Source organism: Aquila chrysaetos, chromosome 17 (genome assembly GCF_900496995.4).
Source record: "Aquila chrysaetos chrysaetos chromosome 17, bAquChr1.4, whole genome shotgun sequence".
NCBI lineage: Eukaryota > Metazoa > Chordata > Aves > Accipitriformes > Accipitridae > Aquila > Aquila chrysaetos.
In genome coordinates this window covers 882,982-904,639 of record NC_044020.1, presented here as the reverse complement: position 1 = coordinate 904,639, position 21,658 = coordinate 882,982, and the positions used below count along the sequence as shown (strand labels likewise).

At 44.1% G+C, this 21,658-nt stretch overlaps 2 protein-coding genes across 2 annotated transcripts in view; both read left to right on the top strand.

Moving 5' to 3' along the window:
• Positions 1-6,859, top strand: part of XPNPEP3 (X-prolyl aminopeptidase 3) — a 34,619-nt gene extending 27,760 nt beyond the window's left edge. Inside the window, exons 15-18 of the mRNA XM_041129452.1 lie at positions 356-570; positions 674-779; positions 885-963; positions 1,492-6,859. The gene's annotated coding sequence lies outside the window, so the exon portion shown is untranslated. The remainder of the gene's footprint in view (positions 1-355; positions 571-673; positions 780-884; positions 964-1,491) is intronic.
• Positions 6,860-9,076: 2,217 nt separating this feature from the next.
• Positions 9,077-21,382, top strand: RBX1 (ring-box 1). The gene is made up of 5 exons (XM_030041230.2): positions 9,077-9,215; positions 11,578-11,656; positions 18,391-18,461; positions 19,760-19,845; positions 21,206-21,382. The coding sequence occupies exons 1-5, from the start codon at positions 9,138-9,140 to the stop codon at positions 21,216-21,218; spliced, it is 327 nt and encodes a 108-aa protein (XP_029897090.1). The 5' UTR covers positions 9,077-9,137; the 3' UTR covers positions 21,219-21,382.
• The last annotated feature ends 276 nt before the right edge of the window (positions 21,383-21,658 follow it).

Below are 21,658 nucleotides of genomic sequence, written 5' to 3'. Positions count from 1 at the left end.
TGAATTAGGCATTTGTTTTGTATATCTAATGATAAAATCAATGCATGGCTCCGTCAGAGGAGAGATCCATCAGCCTCTATCTTGCTAGCATTCAATCAGGAGATTGAATTTGCAAGCTTTGAGGGGGAGAAATGTTTCTCCATCTTTTGACAATCCATATTACACTAATTCAGACAGCTTTTACACAGAGCTGCACCAGTTTACTTGAGTATTGCTTTCAATATCATTTCATTAAATCAATGCAAAAGGTTGTGTTGACCTTTTAAATATATATTTAAATCTGATCAGTGGAGCTTAAATCGATTAGGAACTGATTTTAAGCCAACTCTTAAGGCAAGTAAGTGTGTCCACACAGGGTTCCTCAGCTGTTCAACAAATTGATGTGAAATCCAATTTAAATTAAGCTGCTGCAAACAAAGCGCTGTCGTGTTGTACACAAGTCCCAAATGTGCCCTCCAAATTCTTTGAGAACTTTCTTTTTAACTTGAACAGAGAACCCGAGGGAGATACAGTTAATGGAGTGGAATCTGCTCATCCCTGTCAGGAAAGGAGGGGCGACTAAAAACTGCGGTAAGGAGCTTCCAAACAAACACCCGAGGTTCAGCTGAAAGCTGCCTTTCTAAACCTGTTCACTGTGAAATGATGTATGTTTTTCCCTTGTCTCTCTTGGCAGCTGTAACTGCAGTGGACAAGACGGGTGGCATCAGGAATACCACCGCTCGCCTGACTCTGGCAGGAGGAAGCCTCCGCCATATCCCAGAGGCTAAAAAAGATCTGAAGTGAGTTTAAAGGAAATCTCCTCTAGTTTGCGTGTGCTAGGGCTTGGGACACCGAAGGTTTCCAACGGTTAGCTTGCCTTCACAGCAGCTCTGATGTTTTCACAGCGTTGATTATTCCTCTCTCCTGAAACCTCACCGAAGACCTTCGCAGGACTGTGGAGAAGCCCCTTTATCTTCACAACCTGTAAGTCTACAGGGGAATTTCAGAGATTTTGCTCTCGCAGCAAAGAAATGGGAGCTGCAAAATGAACCATACTCCATATTGATTCGTAATGCAAATGAGACGGAATGAAATGGGTATTTGGAGAAGGGAGAGATTACCTGATAATTTCTACACACCAGCAAAACTGCAACCTGGGTTTTAATGATTGAGTTTAAAAATACAGTGAAATACAAACATATAATCATAGAATCATACAATAACACACACTGTGAGAGAAAGCAGGGGTGAAGGGAGTAAAGAGTAGGAAACAGTAAGGTAAATTGAGGGAAAACTGGTTTAGCATAAGCAACTACATTATTAATCAGATAACATGGGAATGCCAGTTGCTTCAGAGTTGAGCTTCTGGGGGCTATTGGTCCCTCAACCTCCCCACCCCACTCGTAACCAGAAAAATTGTCATCTGTTCCATCTTCCCCTGTCCTAGAGCTGAAGAAAGAGAAAGTGAACCGTTTTCCTTATACTTTCCAAAACGTTTTAATTAATTGACAGTTTTGCTGTGTGAAAGAAGAGTTTTAAGGGCTCTTCCTTGGCTTCAGGCCCCTTTCTAACCAACGGCTGCTGTTTGATGGGCATTTGCTGCAGAAGCTGTCTCTGCCAGTACAACCCCCAGCAGGAGAACGGTATCTAAATGCAAAGGTAGGTACTTTGTCACTCCTTGCATGAACAAAGGAAGGTAAGAGAATGGGGCTTGGTTTTTAATCCTCCAGGGAATGAAAAGGGTCTGATAACTGCTGTTGGTTGGTATGTGTGTGGTATTGCCAAATCTCTGGCCCCTGTCTTTTTCCAGCTTTCCTGGTTCCTCAAAATTAATTACAATATTTCCATTCAGACCTGTGCAACTGGTTGTCTTGAATGATTGCAGACTCGCAAAAGAAGGTTATGGGATGTGAATGAACTTGAACGTAAGGATCTTCCATGATAAACTCATGGGTATTTCTATATATTGAGGTAAAGGAGTTAACTCCTCGGTAGTTGTGGTAAACTCTCACCCAGTGTAGAACTTTCTGTGTGTCTTGCTAAAACCTCCCTGAAGCTGTTGTGTCTTGTTCTGTTCTTTTTTTTTAAAGTCTTGTTGATACTGCAGGCAGGTGGGAGAGTATTCCTAGCACTGGATATGGCGCTTTTCTCTTTGTCCTAGCCCAGATAGGAATCAATGAATCCTTAAACTGGGTTGAGAAATATAATTTATGAGTGTGGTGAGCAGAGGCAGAAAGAAAAAAAAAACAAAAAAGCCAAAGTGACTGGAGGAGGGAGAAGAAGGGACTACATCACTTTGCAGTGGTAAATTACCAAAAGCAAAAATTACCAAAGCACTAGTCCCTGCGCCTTACACTTGTTTCTCTGCTTGCTCCTATTTTCTGCATTTCCTGAAGCTTTCAGGTTTGGGGAGCTTGTGCTTTCTGATCAGTGAAGGCTCGCTGCTTCAAATGGCCCTTCTTTCCATTGGGCTTCCAGAGATCCAGTTGTGCTGAGCTTTGAAATTAAAGGATATTTGACACAGCAAGATACGTTCAAGGTATATGAACCTGCAGAGAAGTGTGACAGTTTATTAATTTATTTTATTGTTCGCTATAGAACTGGCAGGTAGACCATCTCTTGTGGGATTCGCTGACCTAGATGCCATAATGTACTTTCCAGTGGAGTCCAAAGTAAGGCTAAACTCAGTATATTGTGTCTTTATCTAGGCATTCACGACAGAGAGCAGTTAAATGCCAGACATACTTGAAATCCTGTCTTCTGAGAACTATCTGAGTCAGGTACTACAATTTTTTGTTCCTGCTTATGCTGGTATGGGAGGCAGGGGACTGCTGGCTCCCTCGCTCTTGGCTTCTTTTGTAATATCCATGTAGTTTTTGCACCAGTAATTGCCATGTCTGTGGGCCACCTAACTTGTTTTTCCCATTCCTTTGTGTCTTTCCAAGAAGAAGTGGTATAAAATTAGTTATTTTTTTGCTGTGAAATCACATGTGAACTCCACCTTCAAATCTGCCCCACTGCACCGTCCCCCCCCCCCCCCCCAAAAAGCTTGGATTTGGATTTTTACAGTTTTCAATTGCCAAATGGTGCCTTTGCTATGACTACCAGGGGCTTCAACAAAATGCTTTTACTGATAGCAGCATCTCTCCCATTGTGACAAAGAAGGATGGCAAAGGCTAACGAATTGTGTCTTGTTGAGCAGGGCCTGCAGTTAGGAACCTGATTCAGTTAGAAGAGATCTTTGGAGGAATTTGGGGATACTATATTTTTTGGAAAAAGGACAAAGAATTAATGGGAGATAACAAATGCAAAGCCGTAGCTCGATGGTTCTCACCTCCTTTCAAACAGCATCAAAACCTTGGACTCAGTGGAGGTAGCTTCCAGACCTCCCTTTGTTGATAATGTTTTTTTCTGATTTAGTGTTTATTCCCTCTCTGTGACTCTTTCCTCACATTCAAGACTGTCAGGGAGAAGTCATAGATAAGAATATCTGTAAACAGTCTCTTAGTGTCTCCCACACAGCAGTCTGGAACTGTGTCTCCTCATGTTACTGAAAGTTCATGGATTTCCCAAATCAGCAGGAGTTCATGGATTTATATGCAGGCAAGCTTGCGATACTACTTTGGTTACTCTCGTGGTTTTTCCTGGCTACTCTTAATTACCCTGGCAGATCTTCCAACGTTGCTTACATGCAGTAGTAGATGAATATAACTACTTGTATCGAGCTATCATAACATTCTCCCTTTTTTGCATCCTCCTTAAAAGGATAAGAGGCACTCTGAAAACTCTTGTCCAAGCAAGGAAGGAGATCTAGACTGTGACCTGGTATTCAGATGATGTCTCTGGTGTGGTTAGTGGGGCTGTCTCCTGCTCTTGGACTACCCCATAGCCTCTTGTCACCTCATGCAGTTCTTCGGGGTTGTTCAGGTTAAAAACAATCACTCCCCTGCTACCGCTTTCCTGTTACCCTCTGAAAGACTTGCCCTCTCTCTGAATTACAATCTCAGCCTCTGTCTCCGACATCTCTTCAGGATCCCTGCTCAGGTTAAAGCAGGACTCTTTCTCTCCCAAGCCCTCGCTCTTTCACGTGTGTGCATTTTTGGTCTCGGTTGCTGTAGGCAGTCTCACCCTCCCACCTCTTCTTCAGCCTTGTGAATAAAAGAGGTGGCCGGGCTGCAGCTGACCTAGAGGTATGGCGACTCGTCTTGTCTCTACGGGCAGCACGGAGAGCCCTGGCTCTCCTGGGGACCTCTGCGCAGGCTACGAGCCTGGCTGCAGAACGTGTCCTCTCCTCTGAGCAGAAGAAGCCGGGACGCTGGTTTCTCTCGGGAGGTGGCAAGCACAGCCAGATGTGCTTCTGCAAGCATCTGCAGCTTGGCGCCCAGAACTGCGGAGGGGAGGAGGTGGTTTGGTGTTGGATTCCTTCTGAGGTGGAGCTCCTTAGTTGGGGGTGAGGATTAGGATGGGGAGCACGGGGGTGTTGCTGCGTAGGAGGGATAGCTTCAAACCCTTCCTGGAAGTGCAGTGGAATCAGCCCAACATCCTCACCGTAATGCACTGGGGTCCGTCTATCCTGATTGCGTTTCTCTGTCAGCTGCAGCTGATCGCCAGGTGTGGTGTGGGGCTGAGATGCCCTGTGGGGACAGGGTCATTTGTTGAGCCTAGACCTACACCCCAGCTGCTTTTTTTCACGTGTGGGGAAAGGTTGTCTGCAGGAGATTGGGCACAGTCGTTAAGTATCATGGTTTTTGCAAGCACCTACTTACCTGCAGGCTGCCACGATGGCCGTATGTTATTTTATCTGCAAGTTATCAAGCAGCTTTAGGTAAAATGCCACGAGAAAGGAAGAGCAACAATTCGTCACCATCCCATTAAATGCTACAACCTGGTCCTCTCAGAATCTCATCTGTTCTTTTTAGCTAGATTACTGGGGGCTGGAGGCTCCATTTCTCTCCTGAGATTTTAGTAATGGATTGCAAAGCCAGGTGTACTATACGGGTTATAATGTGACCATCATCTGGAAGACATGCACAGAGGCAGGGGGTTTGGGTTTCTGCAGAAACCAAGCACAGTCTGGTCCAAAAATCCATGGGATATATTGCTTAATCTACCTCTCTGGCTCTGTTCTTTGAATTCAGCTTCCCTATGCTGAGCACACTGAATCAGCTGGGCATGCTGCAGAGCCTTGGTGGGAGGTTGTTCGCTTACTCTGTGAACTTTGAGAAGTTTTGTGGCAACACGGAAAGACAGTAGATTCAGTTTTGTTCTGATAGTAATTTGTGAATGCTCTCTGTGGGTTTGGGCATCCAAAAGCAAAGGGGGCTAGAAATCCCCACTTAGTGAATTCAAATGGTTTTAGTAGCATCAGCAACTGAAGGGAGGGCAGCCAGCCAGCCCTACAGCTCTTTAAAAAGTAATAAGATGCACTTGATTTTTACTCCCTGGTTTGCAACCACTGAATGGGACCTAGTCTCACACACCAGGTAATTCCTGCTTGAGGCACCACTGAAACCGCACCTTAAGCAGGCAGCACTGAGAGGGTGAAGCACAGAAAGGCAACAGAAAAACTTGAGGTTTGTAAGCACTTAGAAAGAAAGGGGCCACCTCCCTTTTTTCCCCCCTTTTTGCTCCTGGCAGTCTTGGAAGGCCCATCCCTACTCTCCTGACTGTACAGTACAGGAAAGGTTTTGCTCTGAAGAGTGTTTGAAATTGTTGCAGTTCTCTCCTCACTTTCAGAACAGTTTCATTCCTGAGAGTGACCCAAGTCCCCCTGAGAGATCCTGTGGCATCGGTGTGCGCGCTGAGGATGAGTCGTGATAACAGAGGATGCACCCCTCATCTTGTCTGCGGGGCTGGGACGCGGAATGCAAAAGGCTCGGGCAGCGACGACTGGAAGGCAAAGCAACCTTCCCTGCGTGCGTTTTCCTTCTGATGCAGTTAGTTCTGGGGAATCCTCTCGCTGCCGTGGGGATCCCTCCGTTCTGGTGCCTTGGAGGGACGAGTTTTGTCAGGACCACCACTACCAGACCTTCCGCCTGCTCCCCGTGTGGGCGCAGCCGTGAGAGCCGGGGCTGCAAGCAGCTGCCCCTCCAGCAGCACCAACACGGCAGCCCAGTCAGGCACACATGTTCAAAGGGTGCATGTATCGGGGCGGGGGGGATAAATCCCACATAGGAAAATGTTGGTGGCTGCAGAAAAAAAAAAAAAAACCCGCCAACAGAATGAACGTAAAGGAGAAGGGCAATGACCAAGATGAAAGACACTGGTTTTGGAAGGTAATTGCACTAGAGTCACCAGGTTGTTGTTGCCTTGCCTTTTGGAACAGCTTTTGACAACTGGGAGAGGGAGTTTGTCTCATTTTAATTGGGACTAACTGTATTCAGAGCAGTTGTCATGTGTCACCTAGTCTGTCTCCCTCCCTGCCTTTTCAGCTTGGCAGTCTCCTCTTTTTCCCCTGCGTGTCCCGGTGATTTGAAAAATGATCCATTCTTCAAAGCATCCCTGGCAATTTGGACCACAGTGTTACATTTCTTCTGAGGCTGATGCTTTTCAAAGCTGCAGCCTTTCTTTCTGCAGCAGCTGCTGACACCTCTCTATAACATATAGCCTTAAGAGCGGGAAAACAGGACTGAGGGGCTGCACTTTTCCGAGGAGGAAAGAAATCAGAGCTGGCACTAAAATCAACAGAAAACAGATTATTTCATATACAGTAAAGAGGGTAGCTCAGACCTTTTTATGAAGCGCAGGAGTATTAGGGAACACCATCACTAATTTCACTTTGCGAAGCACGCTGGAGATCTCTTAATGCACTTCCTTCCCACTGTTGGTATTATGTATCTGCTTACATGAATCAGTAAATATTAATTAAATAAGCATGCAGACATATGTTCTATTCTGCACCACGTTTGTCATCTTTTTTCTGAAAACACCACACCTTTTTAGCAAGACTTAACTCAAGATCTGCATTGCTGTATTCCTTTTGCTGCCAGGTACAGCAAGATAAATCCAGACCATATGATTGCTGGCTGCATGGCTTTTACCCATTGGCAACCATCTCCCCATGGTGACATCAGCTGAGGTGGGAAGACTATAATTTTATATTGCAGTAGTCATTTAAAGTGAAAATGAATGTTAACATTTCTCTGGTATGCATATGCCCTAGTGTTCATGTTTGTTCAATGTCCTGGATGCCTACTGAGTAATGTCCTACTGGGGACATTACCATACAGATTTAGGGTTAAAATTAATGTTTCTATTAAAAAGAAAACCTTGCAGATTCTGCTTTGAAAAGAGCTATTTTCTTGAAGGTGAAAAATCAATTTTCTCAAGCACCCACCTCCCATTTTCAAAATAGCCCTTTGCAATAGCCTGCAGACTACAGCCCTGAATAAGAAGCAACAGGACAAAAACCTGAATCTGTGCAACTTCATTTTACTGTTGGCAATAAGAGACGCACCATAACTGAGCAGCATCTGGGGAAAGGGGCTGTTAAGTGAAAAGGAAGCTTTCTGTGGAGATAACTGGAGGTGTTAAAGGGTGTACAAATGAGAGAGCACATTTTTCTTCTTCAAACTTACCTTTACTGTGTGTGTATAACTTTCAGGCTCAGCCTGACCCTGCAAATGTTTAGGTATGTGCTTAACTCAGGGCACAAGTGTTGCATGTCTTTCAAATATGAATCCCATTGAAAATTATTCCAAAACATCCAATGACAGCATCATCTTGTTCTTACCGCAGGCCCCTACTTTAGTTTAAAGTTTATTTGGAGACTTCTAGACGTCCCAGCCCAACGGGCACTGGATGTCAGTTAAAAGCCGTATGCATACAGTAAGATGGGTATGACGGAGCCAGCCTGGAACAGTGCTGTTTGGCCCAAATGCTTATGACAGGTCCAGCATAGATATTGCTTGCCTGTATGCATATAAAAGAATGCCCTTTCTATGCTTCTACTACCTCCTCCTTCCTGCATCCATGCAGCAACATGGTCTACAGACAGATTTAAAAGGGTTGACTCTGCAGAGAGGGTGCACATCTACGAGGACCAGCAAAGCTGGGTGACATTTCAAGACCTGCTGTTGTCCTGCTGGGGAGCATCTTCCCCCGTTTCCACATCTAGGGGAATACTACTACTGACCACCTCCAAAAGTACTTTAAGCTGTACTGGTGGAGCGAGGAAGTTCCCAGTAGGAGCTCTCATGCCTGTTGTCTCCATCTTTGCAACACAACGGGCAGGGCTTGGGCAGCTCGAGCACAAGTAAAACCCACGCTGATCGTCATGTTATTAGCCTCATTTGCTGGCTAGAAGAGTAGTCTGGACAGTGCGAATTTTCTCTAGCGATTCTGATATTCCGTTTCAAAAAAAAGACCGGACCGCTAGCGAACAAAAGGGCTACAGTAGTAACACCAACGACCCCACCTCATTGCGTGCTCGCCGGGGATCAATCAGGACGCGAGAAAACGAGCAAAAACTTTATGGAGGGCTGAAGCCCTTCACAGCGGGGCGGGGAAAGACAACTCCCAAGGGATTTCAGGGAAGCCATGGACAAGGACCAGACCGGCCTGCGGGCTCGGGCCTTGCGCTGCGACCCTCCAAGCGCCTCTCCCCGCTTTCCTCCCGCCTCGCTCGGCCCGTGAGGAGGCCGCTGAGGCGAGGCGGCCCGCTTCCCCCTTCCCCGCGCTGGCGGCTACAGCCGGGACAAAGCGGCCCGGCCCGGCCCGGCGCACCTGCTCCCCGGCCGGGGGGAGGGAGGGAAGGCGGCCCGGGGCCGGGGTCGATCTCGGGGACCCCCCCCGCTCCCCCGGCTTCGCCTGACGAGCGGCAGGGCCCCACCCGCCCCAGCGGTTGGGGGTGCGTACCCCTTTAAATGCGCCTGCGCGCCCCCCCCCGGGTTGTGCAACCCCGCGGGAGGGGGGGAGGGGGGGAATGAGGTAACGGCGCGCGGCCCCGCCCTGACCGGCGCCTTTAAGAGCCCGCCCCACGTGACCGCGCTCACGGCCCCCCCCACCCCCCCGGCGTGGCGCTCTTTGCCCTCCCCGCACCTGTTGGCGAAGGGGCGGGGCGAGCGAGGGGGCGGGACCCGGAGGGTTCCGCGCTTCCCGCCCCCCCTCCCCACCCCGCGCATGCGCGCGGAGCGACACGGGCGATTCACGCATCCAAAATGGCGGCCGCGATGGATGTGGACACCCCTAGCGGTACCAACAGCGGCGCCGGCAAGAAGCGCTTCGAAGTGAAGAAAGTGAGGCCCGCCGGCGCGCTCCTCCGGCTGGCCACAGAGGGAGGGGGAGGCCGGGGCTGGCCTGGCGGCGGGGAGGGACGGGGGGAAGCGGGCGACTTCCCCCTCCCCTCACGGTAGCCGGCCGCCCGGTTCCGCACCGGCGCGGCGGGAGGGGTGGGGCGGTGCCTGCGGGGGGGGGGGGGGGGGTGTCTTGGCGTGCGTCCGGGCCAATGGCTGAGGCGGGCCGCCGCACGTGGAGCGGAGGCTGACCAATCAGCGGGCGCGGCTGGCGTGGGCCGCGCGGGCGGGAGGAGGGAGGTGTGAGGGGGGGCTGCCCCTGTCAGGGGGCTCCGCCGCCCGCTCCCCTCGGGCGCTGACCGGCCTCGGCTGCTCCCGGCCCGGGCCGCGCTGCCCGGAGCCCCTGGGCAGCTCGGGCCGGGGAGCAGGGGTGGAGTGCTGCTTCCTCCTCCTCCTCTTCCTCAGCCCCGGCCCCTCTGGCCCATATGCTGCGTAAGGCGCTTTGCACAAATTTGTGGCTGATTTTTTTTTTTTCTATTTCCTCTTTAAATCAAGCCATAACAACGTGTGCGTAGTCAGCAAATGCTCTGCTGTCACCCTGGCTTTGTCTGTTTCCCCAAAACAGCCATAATATCCCTCTTCTGTCCAGTGCCACCAGTTTGTCCATCAGCTGGTTTGTGGTAATAGTCCGAGCCCATTTCAGGAGGGTGCAGAGGCAGCAGGGAGGCTGTGTGGGCTTGTACTAAGGTAGAACTTGAGGAAAAAATGACCCCTGGACTGGTTATCAGCAAACATTTCCAGTGATTCCTGCTTGTAGATGTAGTTTGAAATGCAGCTGTCATCAGTGATGATGGAAACCCCTAGCTCTGTACAGAGCTGCAGGTCTATGGAGAAGGAGGTGTTTGGATGACATGATTGTTCTTTGGAAATAGGGACAGGTATAGTAGCACATGAGAGGCGCAGGAAGCGGCACCTTTTATGTGTCAGTGGCATTGCTCCTCCCCAACAAGGTATCAAGGCGCATTTGTTGCATGTGTGGCTCAGTATAGGTCTGTGGGTCATAAGAGTGGATTATGATGGGACAAGAGATTAAGTACCAGAGAGTCTGGGAGAGATAAGGGTGCTGGGAACTTTCATCCTAGCAGCCTTGAAGTGTGGATGAAGTCCTTGAGAGGGGAGTACCTCGGCCAGAAGGCTGGCTAGACTTGATGTTGGAAGATGGGGAGAAAAAATGAGATCACTACTGACACATTTCCTAAAAGATCTAGTAATATTGTGATGAATTTTTATACCAGTACTAATGAAAAATGGAAGTGCTTCTCGAAATTGATACTGCTTATCAATACTTGGCAGTCTGCATTCCTCCTTCAGAATCCCCAACTGAGGGGAAGCAACAAAAACATCGAGATGTAAATGGAATTAGGTAGAGAAGGTTTACTGTGGTACAGTCAAAACAATCATATACTGAAAATATAGTAAATGAAGATTATCCTGGCCACCAATATGCTGTTGGATTGCTTTGAACATTGAAGGCAAGCCCATCTATTTCATGAATTTACAAAAGACTTGATTATGTTTTTTGTGGGGAGGAATAAAAAGGTGCTATGCTTTTCTCCATAGCTTGTCTTAAGGTCCTCATTCTGAATCAGTTTTTTAAAATTGCCATGGAAATTTGTAGCCAACCTTTCCCTTGAAGCAGCATGGGACAAAGTATTCCTTTTTTTTTTCCTTTTTTTCTTCATAAACAAAGTATTTGAAAGGCTAATTTCGTAGTACTTTCAAATTTTTATAGTCAGCCTTGCTGGTAGGACATTTTCCAGTAACCTTTTTGCGGAGGAAATTGTTCAGGAGTCAGGGAAGGGTAGCATTAGAGATTATTTTAGTTCTTGGCCCCAACTGCTCTGGAGGGTGATTACTAGAAGAACTTGCGAATAATGGGAATTCCTCTTAAGAAAATGGCATCTGGATTGGTCTTTCTGCAAGGCACTGTCCTTTCCATCAGAATTGTGGATGTGGGGTGAGCTGCATCCTTGCCTCTGGATCTTGAATAGAAATGCAGATGTTTCCATTTGTTTCACAAAAAAGGGGACTACTGGAGTTACCTTGTTTCTGAAGTCGGAAGGAGACACTGGGTCTGGGAGGTATGTGAGAGGAATGTACCACTGCTTTCTAGTAAGCTTCTGAACTCATGATAAAGAATTACTCTGGACTTCTAAGACTTTTTTTTTTTTTTTTTTTTTTTTTAAATATCCCAGCTTTTCCAGTTAAAAAATACATGGGATCTTGAGGAATAACAAGGATTTCTGTGTGCTATAAACTGAGTCAAAACTATGTTTTTCTTTTTCTTTTTTCCCCCTCTCTCTAGTGGAACGCAGTAGCTCTGTGGGCATGGGACATTGTGGTTGATAACTGTGCCATTTGCAGAAACCATATTATGGATCTATGTAAGTAAATGGTGGGGAAGACAGTTGACAGTTTTGACTTGTACATGATGCACAGCTGAAATTTCCCCTGTTGAGGGTATAAGTCAGCAAGTGCAGCTTTCAGTTAGGAATTAAGTCTTCACGGTGCAAACACTAAGCTCTATTTTATGTAATGCTGAAGTCCTATAATCTATTTTTGTGACCTCTGTTGCCATACTGCTCTTCCCTCACCCTTCTTTTTGCAAGAGTAGAATCACTCGTTACCACATCTACAGATGAGATGATGATACTGAGTGTATTTTGCATGCAACAAAGAGGAAAAGGAGTAATAGTAAATGGCCAGGAGGAACAGAAATTATTCAGGGTTGACAGGTATTGCTCACAAAGAGAAGTATTGGACTTTAGAGTTGGGGATGTTGCTGTAGGTACCAACTTTTTGATGACACTCAGTAGGATGAAATCATGTAATGCTTTCTGTGACTGGCCAGGAAAGGCTTGGACCATTGACTTCATTTGACTCCTCATTCTACAAAAACTACCTTGCGTAAGTTAGTTAATGTTATAGTATGGGGGATTTTGTAGCCACCTAGAGAATTAATTTTTCATTTACAAAGGAGAATAATCAAATGCCTAAATCAAAAACAATGTATTGCTAGTATTGGTTTGATTTTTGCAGTATAATCTTGATCGTTCAATTAACAAACACGCTTGCTATGTAGGAAAATAAAGTGATAGTGGAATTAAGTATACAAGCTTCTGTTGTGAAATAGGTGTGCATACATGAAGTCACTGGTTTCAGTCCCTTAAAGGATTGGTAATGAGTACAAACCCGTGGTTTCTTCCCCTCAAAACTGACAAGATACTGTTGGCTCCATAACTGTCCATCTTGTTTCAGTCATGAGGGACAGAAGACCTTTTAATATACCCCAGATAGAAATTTGCCTTATTTGCCTATATTACTAAAATGTGAGGATTGTGGAACCCCGCAAAAGAAGATCAGGTACAACTGCAGTGCCTGGGAATGGCCTGTCATGATCCCATTGTGATAGTTTTGTTGCACTTCTTTTTAATGCAGTAGCCCTTGGAACTACTAGTAATGGCAACTTACTGTCAGTAAGCCTGTGTGAAAATAAAACGTTTCAGAAAAATGAGGCCTCAAGTTTATAGTAACAGCTAGTGAGAGATGCACCTGATTTTACATCATATTTAAATAATAATTACAAAACTACTTTCAGAAGTTTTTTGTTTGGTTTTTTTTTTAATAAAGAGAAAACAGACCGTAACACACAGGGCTGAAAATGGGTTAAGCAAGTTTGCTTCTTTGCTTTAGGACAGATATGTTTGTATTTTGAGCCAGCCACTGTCTATCCATGTCCATGCTTCAGTTTATTCTTGGTTATTAGAAAGGGAATGATAACACTAAAAAGAAGCAAGTGAGAATAGGGGTTATGAAATATGCTGAGGTCCTTTGATGCAAAGATTTCCTTTTTAAGTGCCTCTAACCTGTACCATCGTGAAAAGTTGTTGAGGTGGACACTGGACTACTACTTAGTCTCTCAGGTTTATGATATATTAGAGAGGAAAGCATGTCGCTGACAGGCAAATGGAATTTTAAAGATTTGTTGGAACATAAGTTACATTTATAGAATTTACAAATGTATAGAATAAATATATAAAATCCTGTAATTCAAGATAATTATTCATGATAAGTGGGATATGTTGTCAGATAGTGGGTGCTGGTGTGTTTCATTCTATGAATCTGCCTCAAAATTAATAGTGCCTCCCATGAGAGGCCAAATAGAGTCTCATATATTTGCTATTTTTTATAAATAGCAAAAGGACATATGAGGATGAAGGAGAGGTGTGGAGGAGCTGGAAGGAGAGTGAACATGTGTTATTTTCCAGTAGTGAATTTCCTATGTCAGTTCTTAAAAAAAAAAAAAAAAAGATCCTACCAAAATGGGAGTGGGGTTGAGGGTGTATAGGTAGATTAGGAAAAACAGTGAAGGAAAAGGGCATAGTTAACTTTTTTTTTTCTTTTTTGAGTTGCTCAAGCATAACACAGTTTGGGTATGAGTAGTATTATGAAAAGCCTGGACTGCAAATGACAGGCCAAAATTGACAGTATACAGAGTAGAAGGGGTATCTAAATTGGTGTTCCGAGATCAGTGTTGGCTCTGGATTTACTTACTTCCTTGTTACAGATCATTAACATTGTTAAACAACACTTTAATTAGATTTTCAAACACAAGATGTGAAGTGATGGGAAATTGAGGAAAAATTAATAGAATGTGCAGGGAAGAACAACACAAGATTCAATTTGATAAAACGCAGGATACCAATGTTTCCCTCTCCTAGTGATGAAGAGAAACCTTGAAAGGAAAACATTAGAAGAGTGGTAAGTAACAGCAGCCATGCTAAGGGAGGCATCAATGTTAAGGTGTCATGCAGTTCTCTTCATGCATGTACATTATGACTCGGTAATAATATGGTCAAAGGATTCCCCTTGCCCTCAACTTGGTTTGTATTTGGTGTACAGAAGGAATGAGTAGATATTCAGTGTTTTGGTTTCGTTCTTCTCTGGTAAGACCCAGGTCCTATTTAGATTTTATTTGGGCAGTGTTCTTGATTTCTTCAAAGGCTTGCTCTCTGGTGCTGTCATTGCAGCATGGTAAGTTGGGGACTGTTAACTAAACCCTACGTTTAGTATAGTGGATTACCTTCAGTCTAAAATGTGGAATATAATATTGTAGTAAGGTAACCGGTATAGTTTTGAACTATGTGTAAAATGTGCCACCAAAATACCGTCCCCTTTCTTTGATAGTAAGATGCAAAGCACCACTTTTGATATTCCAGCTTCACAAAGATCGATGGATTGCATAGAATCCAGAGGAGAATCTCAGGATGCTTAACAGGTTGAATGATTTTGGATTTATGAGAAGAATAAAAGAACACAACTAAGTGTATATATATATATAGTTTGCCAAGTCATAAGTAGGAGCGGAAGATGATAGCTGTGTACATATATTTTGAGAGCGTGATACTAACAGGAAATAGTGAGTGTCATACAAGGGGGTTTTAAGTAGAAGGAATCATGAGGATATGATGGGGGGAACTTAGGGTAAGTATTTAGTAAAATCTGCAGATAATTCCTAAGAAACTGGAGAGAATTGCAAGGGGAAAACTCTGAAGTTTGAAAAACTAAATTGAATTCTGCGTTTTGGGGGACTAGACTAGACCAGACTAGACTAGAGTAGACTATTTCAGTTGGAAGGGACCTACAATGATCATCTAGTCCAGCTGCCTGACCACTTCAGGGCTGACCAAAAGCTAAAGTATGTTGTTAAGGGCATTGTCCAAACACCTCTTAAACACTGACAGGCTTGGGGCATCGACTACCTCTCTAGAAAGCCTGTTGCAGTGTTGGACCACTCTTGGTAAAGAAATGCTTCCTCATGTCCAGCCTAAGCCTCCCCTGGCGCAGCTTTGAACCATTCCCATGTGTCCCATCACTGGTCCCAGGGAGAAGAGCTCAGCACCTCCCTCTCCACGACCCCTCCTCAGAAAGCTGTAGAGAGCCATGAGGTCTCCCCTCAGCCTCCTTCTCTCCAAACTAGACAAGCCCAAAGTCCTCAGCTGCTCCTCAGAGGACAAGTAACAAGTGTACTTCAAGTTTGTTAGCCTGGTTATTTGTTCTTTCTGTCTCTGTTTTCTGAGTGAGTACATGATGTTTTATGTTAGCCAAGCTAGGTGTATTTATTTCCCTTCTTCCCAATAAGTCGATCCCTTCATGACATAATTTTAGAAGGCAACATGTAAAGGGAAGGGGGAAGCCATACAGTGGTTACCCTTGTTCAAGCAGAAGCCGCTTTGAAGAGCTCTTATGAAATTTACCAGTGCAGTGAGCTGTTACTGTAGCTGCAAACAAAAGACATGTACTTTACTTCTGTTACCTGCCATTATGGCTACTTAAATCTTAGGCTGCTTTTCTTGTTAGGTAAATATACAGATGATTTCTGCAATAGAAAATGTACAGGAAGAGGGGTGGTTCTTAATAGATGCCAAGATTCAGAAGTTGCCATTATATAATAGCATTTCTGTAACTCCCCGAGTTGAAATGCTTCCATTGCATCTTTCACAATTATTTACAGGTATTTCAGGTTTTAGCTGTATCTTTCTGCCCTCACCTCCAGATACTCTGTCAAAAGCAAGCCAACAGAAGAGTCGTTCAGTATTCCTCCAGTACCTGTTAGTGTCTGACTCTTACCGCTTCTTTTGGGTCAGCAGACGGTAAATAGCTTCTCTTTCTTCCAAAAGCCAGAATCATCAGCTTTCATCCTCTGACAGAGATTGTTCATTTGTTTTATTTCTTTGTTGATATATTGCCCTTTTCTGAAATAAGGCAAGCAGGAGACCAAAAAGTGCTTCAGCTTTTGGAGGCCCTTTTTTGGCAGCCAAAGGTAGTAGTGGCAGCAGTAGTTTCCAGCCTGTTGATGAGGGAGTTAAATCTGGGTGTCTCGTTGGAAGGGCCTTACATCACCACCAGAGAACTCCTCCTCAGCTATTTCTGCAAAGTTCATCTGTCCTCTTAAGCTTTTGGGCCTGTCATGTTTTAGACTGTATTTGCTTGTCAGCAAATGTTTGAGTAACACTAAAATGAATTTCAGTGCTGCTCTTCTTCCTTACCTAAATCACCTTTCTTCCGTCTCACTCCCAGTCAAAATGCAGAGTCCTTTAAAGCCTAGGGGAAAAAAAAAAATTGTATTGTGTTCCGAAGTGTACAGCTCACAGGTTAGGGCCCCTTAGAGAGGAGAAAAAAAAAAAAGACAAAATGACATAAAAATGGGCTAGATGGACTTCAGATCTAATGTGACCAATATCCTGTTTCCAGCAGGGAAAGAGGAGAAGAAACAAGGTAAGTATATTGTGTGCTGGAATATTTTCCTTGCTTTCAGCAGAGACTTCCTGAGTTAAAGTTTGCTTATCAGTTGACTTTTCTTCCTTCAAATGAGTTTCCTCTCCTTTTGCTACTACTCATCTTCTCATCATTTTCTGTTACTGTATAGACTCATGCCAAGTATTTAAAACTTAATATAATATGCCCCATGATATTCAGCAAGGCCATGAGTCTATACTGCAGTAACAGTAAAATTGTTGCAGCAGTCTTGGGTGTCAAATTTTAAACAAATGTCCAAAGTAATTGAAGCTCTTCAAGGTTCTTGAGCATCTTCCATTTTCTGAGTCAGATTTAGTTTTATTGCTGTATGTATTGAGGGCTAAGGAATTAAGACATCAGACATTTCAGGTGCGCTCGGTTTTGTTCTCTTCTACAGGCAGGGCCAGGATTGAGCTTTGGACTTCCTGCTGTGGTATATCATATCTTGATGTAAACCATATAATAAATACAGGTCCATTCAAATCTTGCAGAATAGTTGTTGCTACTGAGTTTCTTTAGACCTCAGTCTTGTTTTGAGTAGTTCCTTGTGACCAAGGTTAACTGATCTCTCACATCTCAGGAAAAACGGGCCTTTCTCTTATTTTGTTCACCTCCACACCTGAAAGAGAGTGAAAAATGGAGAAAGGGATGAATAGGACAGAGCAAATAAAGATCACGTTTTTCAGCCAAACCTGTGGGGTTTGAAAGTTTTTGAATCTTTAATTGGTGAAGCAAATTCCTTTTCCTCTTGAGCGTATTTGGGCACACAAACAGTGAACAGAGAACTGCAGCTCATTCAGACATTTTCTTTGCCAGGAAAAGAAGATCTGCAAAACAAGCAAGCAGCAAGCCCATGTATTGAGTTCTAGGCTGATCACCTATCAGCATGTCTTTTTAAACCATTTGGGCTTGACTTTTAAAGAAAGCATCGTTTAGCAGGAAGTAAAATGTTGGTCTCATAGGTTTGTGCTGCTGACTGTGGAGGAGTTAGAAATACCTTTTTTTCTCTGGAAGTTTCTTCTTGAGCTGGAGCAGAAGTGAATTGTTCAGGCTCTAGAATGGAGAAATCCAGGTTGCTGGATTTATTTTCTCAGTGCTGTTCTTCCGTCTTTCCTCACTCTCTCTTCTCTCCTTCATCCATGCCACCTGACACAAAAAACCCAAAGCATAACCCAAACCCAGAAATAGTCTTTATCCTTTGGGGGTCATCCTGGGTACTCGGCTCCAAGGTGTAAAAAGTTCAAAACATACATTTTTAAACTGTATTTCCTATTGTGTATTTTTGGGGTGTACATACCTGTCACAAGACTATAGGAAAAAGACAGGCAAACTCCAGCATTACATGAGCAAATTAATTTGTAAATATAACCGATAGTACATAATGTCTGCCAAGACAGTGAATTTATATTTAGAGAAACTTGGGTAAGGAGTTTAAGTAAACGTACCTTTAACTGATCATCAAAAGAAATCTCTTAAAACACAAGAGAAAAAATTAAAAATATTTATTTATCTTTAAAATTGGGAAAGCAGATATATGTTACCAGTAGATGAGCTATGTACTCTTGCCCTCTGGAACTTTGGAATACTAAAAAAGTAGAGGAAGGAGGAAATTAGGATGAAGTGTATTTTGATCTGATACTTTTGGGAAAACAGTACACAATAAACCACAGCTCTTGACACTTTCTGATGTAATAAATGCAACAGAACAAAGAGCTGGGGGTTTTTTCCCCCCAGTTGCTATTATGAAGAAATCTGCCACTTGATGTTGAATGTACATTTTCTGGTCCTGCCTATATGTGTTTAATCTTTGTTTTCACAGGCATAGAATGTCAAGCAAACCAAGCATCAGCTACCTCTGAAGAGTGCACAGTCGCGTGGGGCGTCTGCAATGTAAGGAAGACTGTTTTATTGTGGAGCTCATGTGTGGTGACGCTATCCCCTTTTTTCATGACTCAGGACAAAATGAGTTCTATAAAATGTTTCAGATAATCCACCAGAAAAAAGAACTTTAAACACCATATGTTTAGTAGATTGTCGAAAAGAGAGAGAAGAAAAAAAAAAGAAAGAAAGTTGGAGAGGTGTGATATGGAAGACACAGAAGAGAAGGAAGGAAGATAGGCCTTTACCCCTTTTCAATTTTTTTTGTACGAATAATAGGTCTTCAATTCTGAGCATGATTTTCCTGATAAAGGTTCTGCCTAGGAGCTATGCCTTTTTTTTCCTGGTAATAGGATTACTTGGATGTCAGCATGCTTGATTTGTCTTTGTGCAGGCTGATTCAAGGAGTCAATATGCGGTAACTAGGTGATTGACTTCCTGTTGGAGGAAGATCAAATCAGTTCTAGTTCTAGTGTATAATCTCCAGGTCTTCAATTTGTTGCCATTTGTACATGGTCCCACTAGCACGTGAACTCAAACTTGCATACCTCTTAGCTAGCCTGGGCCTGAGTTGGACGATAAAATTTTCCATAATGGAATAACTACCTGTTCCTCAGTCCCATCCTCACTATGCTGCGGGATCCAGTTACATTGTGATAATGGTGGAAGGGGATTATAAATGATGCAATTCTGTTTGTAGAGGACAAGAGCAACTTTTTTAACCATGTCAGAATGTTCTAGTGTCAAAATTATGGTTTTGTGTGCAAGAGTTACCGCAAGTGGAGCCTTGTTTTTAAGTAGCTGCAGGGGGTATGGAAAAGGGTGTCCTTCTTAAACATGTAATAGAGATTTTTTTTTTCTTTCTAATTTTGCAAGTTCCTTTTTAGTCAGGCTTTGGTTTGTCCAGAAGGCTGGCAGAAAGCTTCAGCATGTATACATACATATCATCCCTGCTACTCACTGTGAAATCCTCTTTCTTGTCTTTCTGATTATGCTGCTTATCAGCATCTGCTCTGCCAATTTTAGCAGCTACTAAACTCTATGTTCTCTCCTTCATCAGAAGTCTGTCGGTTGCCACTATGTGCACTGTGGAACAGGCTCCCTGCTGCCATTTCACTAACGTTCCCTTCCTCTTTGAAAATGTGGATCAGTTCCTTGGTGTTTACCAGTGAGCGGTCTGATGAGTCCTCCCCACCTTTGTCAGCAAACACTTGCTACTCTCTGCTTACCGGGATGCTTTCAGTGGTAGTTTTCACATTGAGATACAGTCATGTGTTCTGAAACGATGTGGTCTGAACTTTCTCTTCCAGCACGCTTTCCACTTCCACTGCATCTCTCGCTGGCTCAAAACTCGCCAAGTATGTCCACTGGACAACAGGGAATGGGAGTTCCAAAAGTAGGTATCCTGCACAGATTTCCAGATGAAAAATCCAATTGTCTTTCTGTTCATAGAAATGATCAATGTCAGATATGTGGGTAATCTCTCTCATTTGTGGGTCTGAGGGCAGAGTTGCTGTTAGGAAAGGTTTTTTCTCCGCTTTGCTGTACAGCGACCTTCCCTTAGTCACCCGGTGCTAAATGAGCTCTGAAGGAGGCTCAAACAGCTGTGGGTAAGTGGGAGTTGTTAAAAAGTAGTGATTCCTATTGACTTTTTCTCTAAAGAATGGAGAGCAGAAGAGAAATGGAATTCACTGAAAGTGGAGCCTCAGGTGAATACTATACTGCCGCATGAGCAATTTGGGTTTAGAAAATGACCTGAATTTAGCTGTTTGTGTTCCAAAGCATTTCTGCTGAGGTGCCAGACATCTTACTGGGTCCCTCAGTATCTTGGTGATTTGTTTTATAACTCTGATAGGCTCAGAGATTAATACAGCTGATTTCCCAGCATCTGGAAATCAAATGTCCCTGTAGCCATTGCTACAGCCTTGGCTCATTTATTCATAATTTCTGTATTCATTGTTTTGTTTTGTGTTTTTCAAAGGTCTGTTGTTAGAATTATAATAGGGGGTCCATGGATGGGTTTTTGAGGGGTAATTGTATTTTGAGAGTACTTAGGAAGTTTGCCTGTCACTTGCTTCATTTGCAAGTACCATTTATTCATTAACCTTTTCTTAACTGTGGATTTTCCCTCTCCCCACCCCCTTTAAAAAAAAATAAAATTAATTCTAACCAGAGTCCACATTAAGACAAAGCAAAACAAATATTTTATAACTGTTCAGGATTGTCTTTGGGATCTGGTTCACCATCAGTTGTGCTAATCGTCATTGACATGACAACTTGAGTACCATAGTTTTGATACTAAGATGTTTTAATGAACACTTAATGAAAACTGAGCCCATGTTGCCTGGCTTGTGACTTAATATTGCATGGGCAGCATGATGAGAAATGGAGACATGAATGAATATCTTCGTATGGGTGCTCAGTAATACATCTGGGACTATGACAAGCTTTGGCCTTGTTTTCATGCAGGATATATTTGAAGTGGGATTCAGGGCAAAAGATGCTGATGATACTGAGGATCTCTTGCATACGATATTGTGGATTGCTGAGGCTCTCTTCCAACTAGTGTCTGGATAGACTTTGGGGGGAAGTGAAATGTGGAGAACTTCCTAAGGGTTCCATAACATAGCATTTCACCTTCTTCTGGTTTACATGCTAATTACATAGTGGTAGAATGAGAATAAATCTGCCCAAATCAGCACTAATATGAAATGTATTTTTTTTAAAAAAAACATTAACATATTATATATTTGCAGGTATGGACACTAGAGAGATGGTCACCACGCTTCTTGTTGTGTCATCAGCCTCAGTTGTTCTTGTCACTATGGGTTTGTTTTAGCAACTTGAAAAATCAGCAATGTATACGATTCTTCTTTAATCTTAATTTCTCCCTATTGTATAGCATTGAATAAAATCTTGCTGGAGCTTCCTGACGAAGTTTTTTGTCTTGTGTTCAGGAGTGGGCAGTCCGTGAATGAGGGAGGAGAATCATCTGCAGACCGACGACTTAAGCTGGGCAGCTCTGCTGGTCGCTGTGCCCAGTTTTTGACTGTGGGTTTGGTCTTACTCCCACGCAATTGAGAATCACACCTGTGGCTCACTGAGGTCGGCGCTAAGCTCCGTCGTGTAGTGCAGTGGGTGCAGGACTTGGCCTGGTGAAGTGTCATTTATGCAAATAGCATTTCACGTGGACATGCTTCCTTGCAGCT

What these genes read in the sequence shown, in the direction of transcription:
- RBX1 (XM_030041230.2), top strand. Translation starts at nt 9,138, where the DNA reads ATGGCGGCCGCGATGGATGTGGACACCCCTAGCGGTACCAACAGCGGC. An exon ending in AAACCATATTATGGATCTAT is followed by an intron (nt 11,657 to 18,390) that starts GTAAGTAAATGG and finishes TTGTTTTCACAG; the next exon opens with GCATAGAATGTCAAGCAAAC. An exon ending in TCGCGTGGGGCGTCTGCAAT is followed by an intron (nt 18,462 to 19,759) that starts GTAAGGAAGACT and finishes TTTCTCTTCCAG; the next exon opens with CACGCTTTCCACTTCCACTG.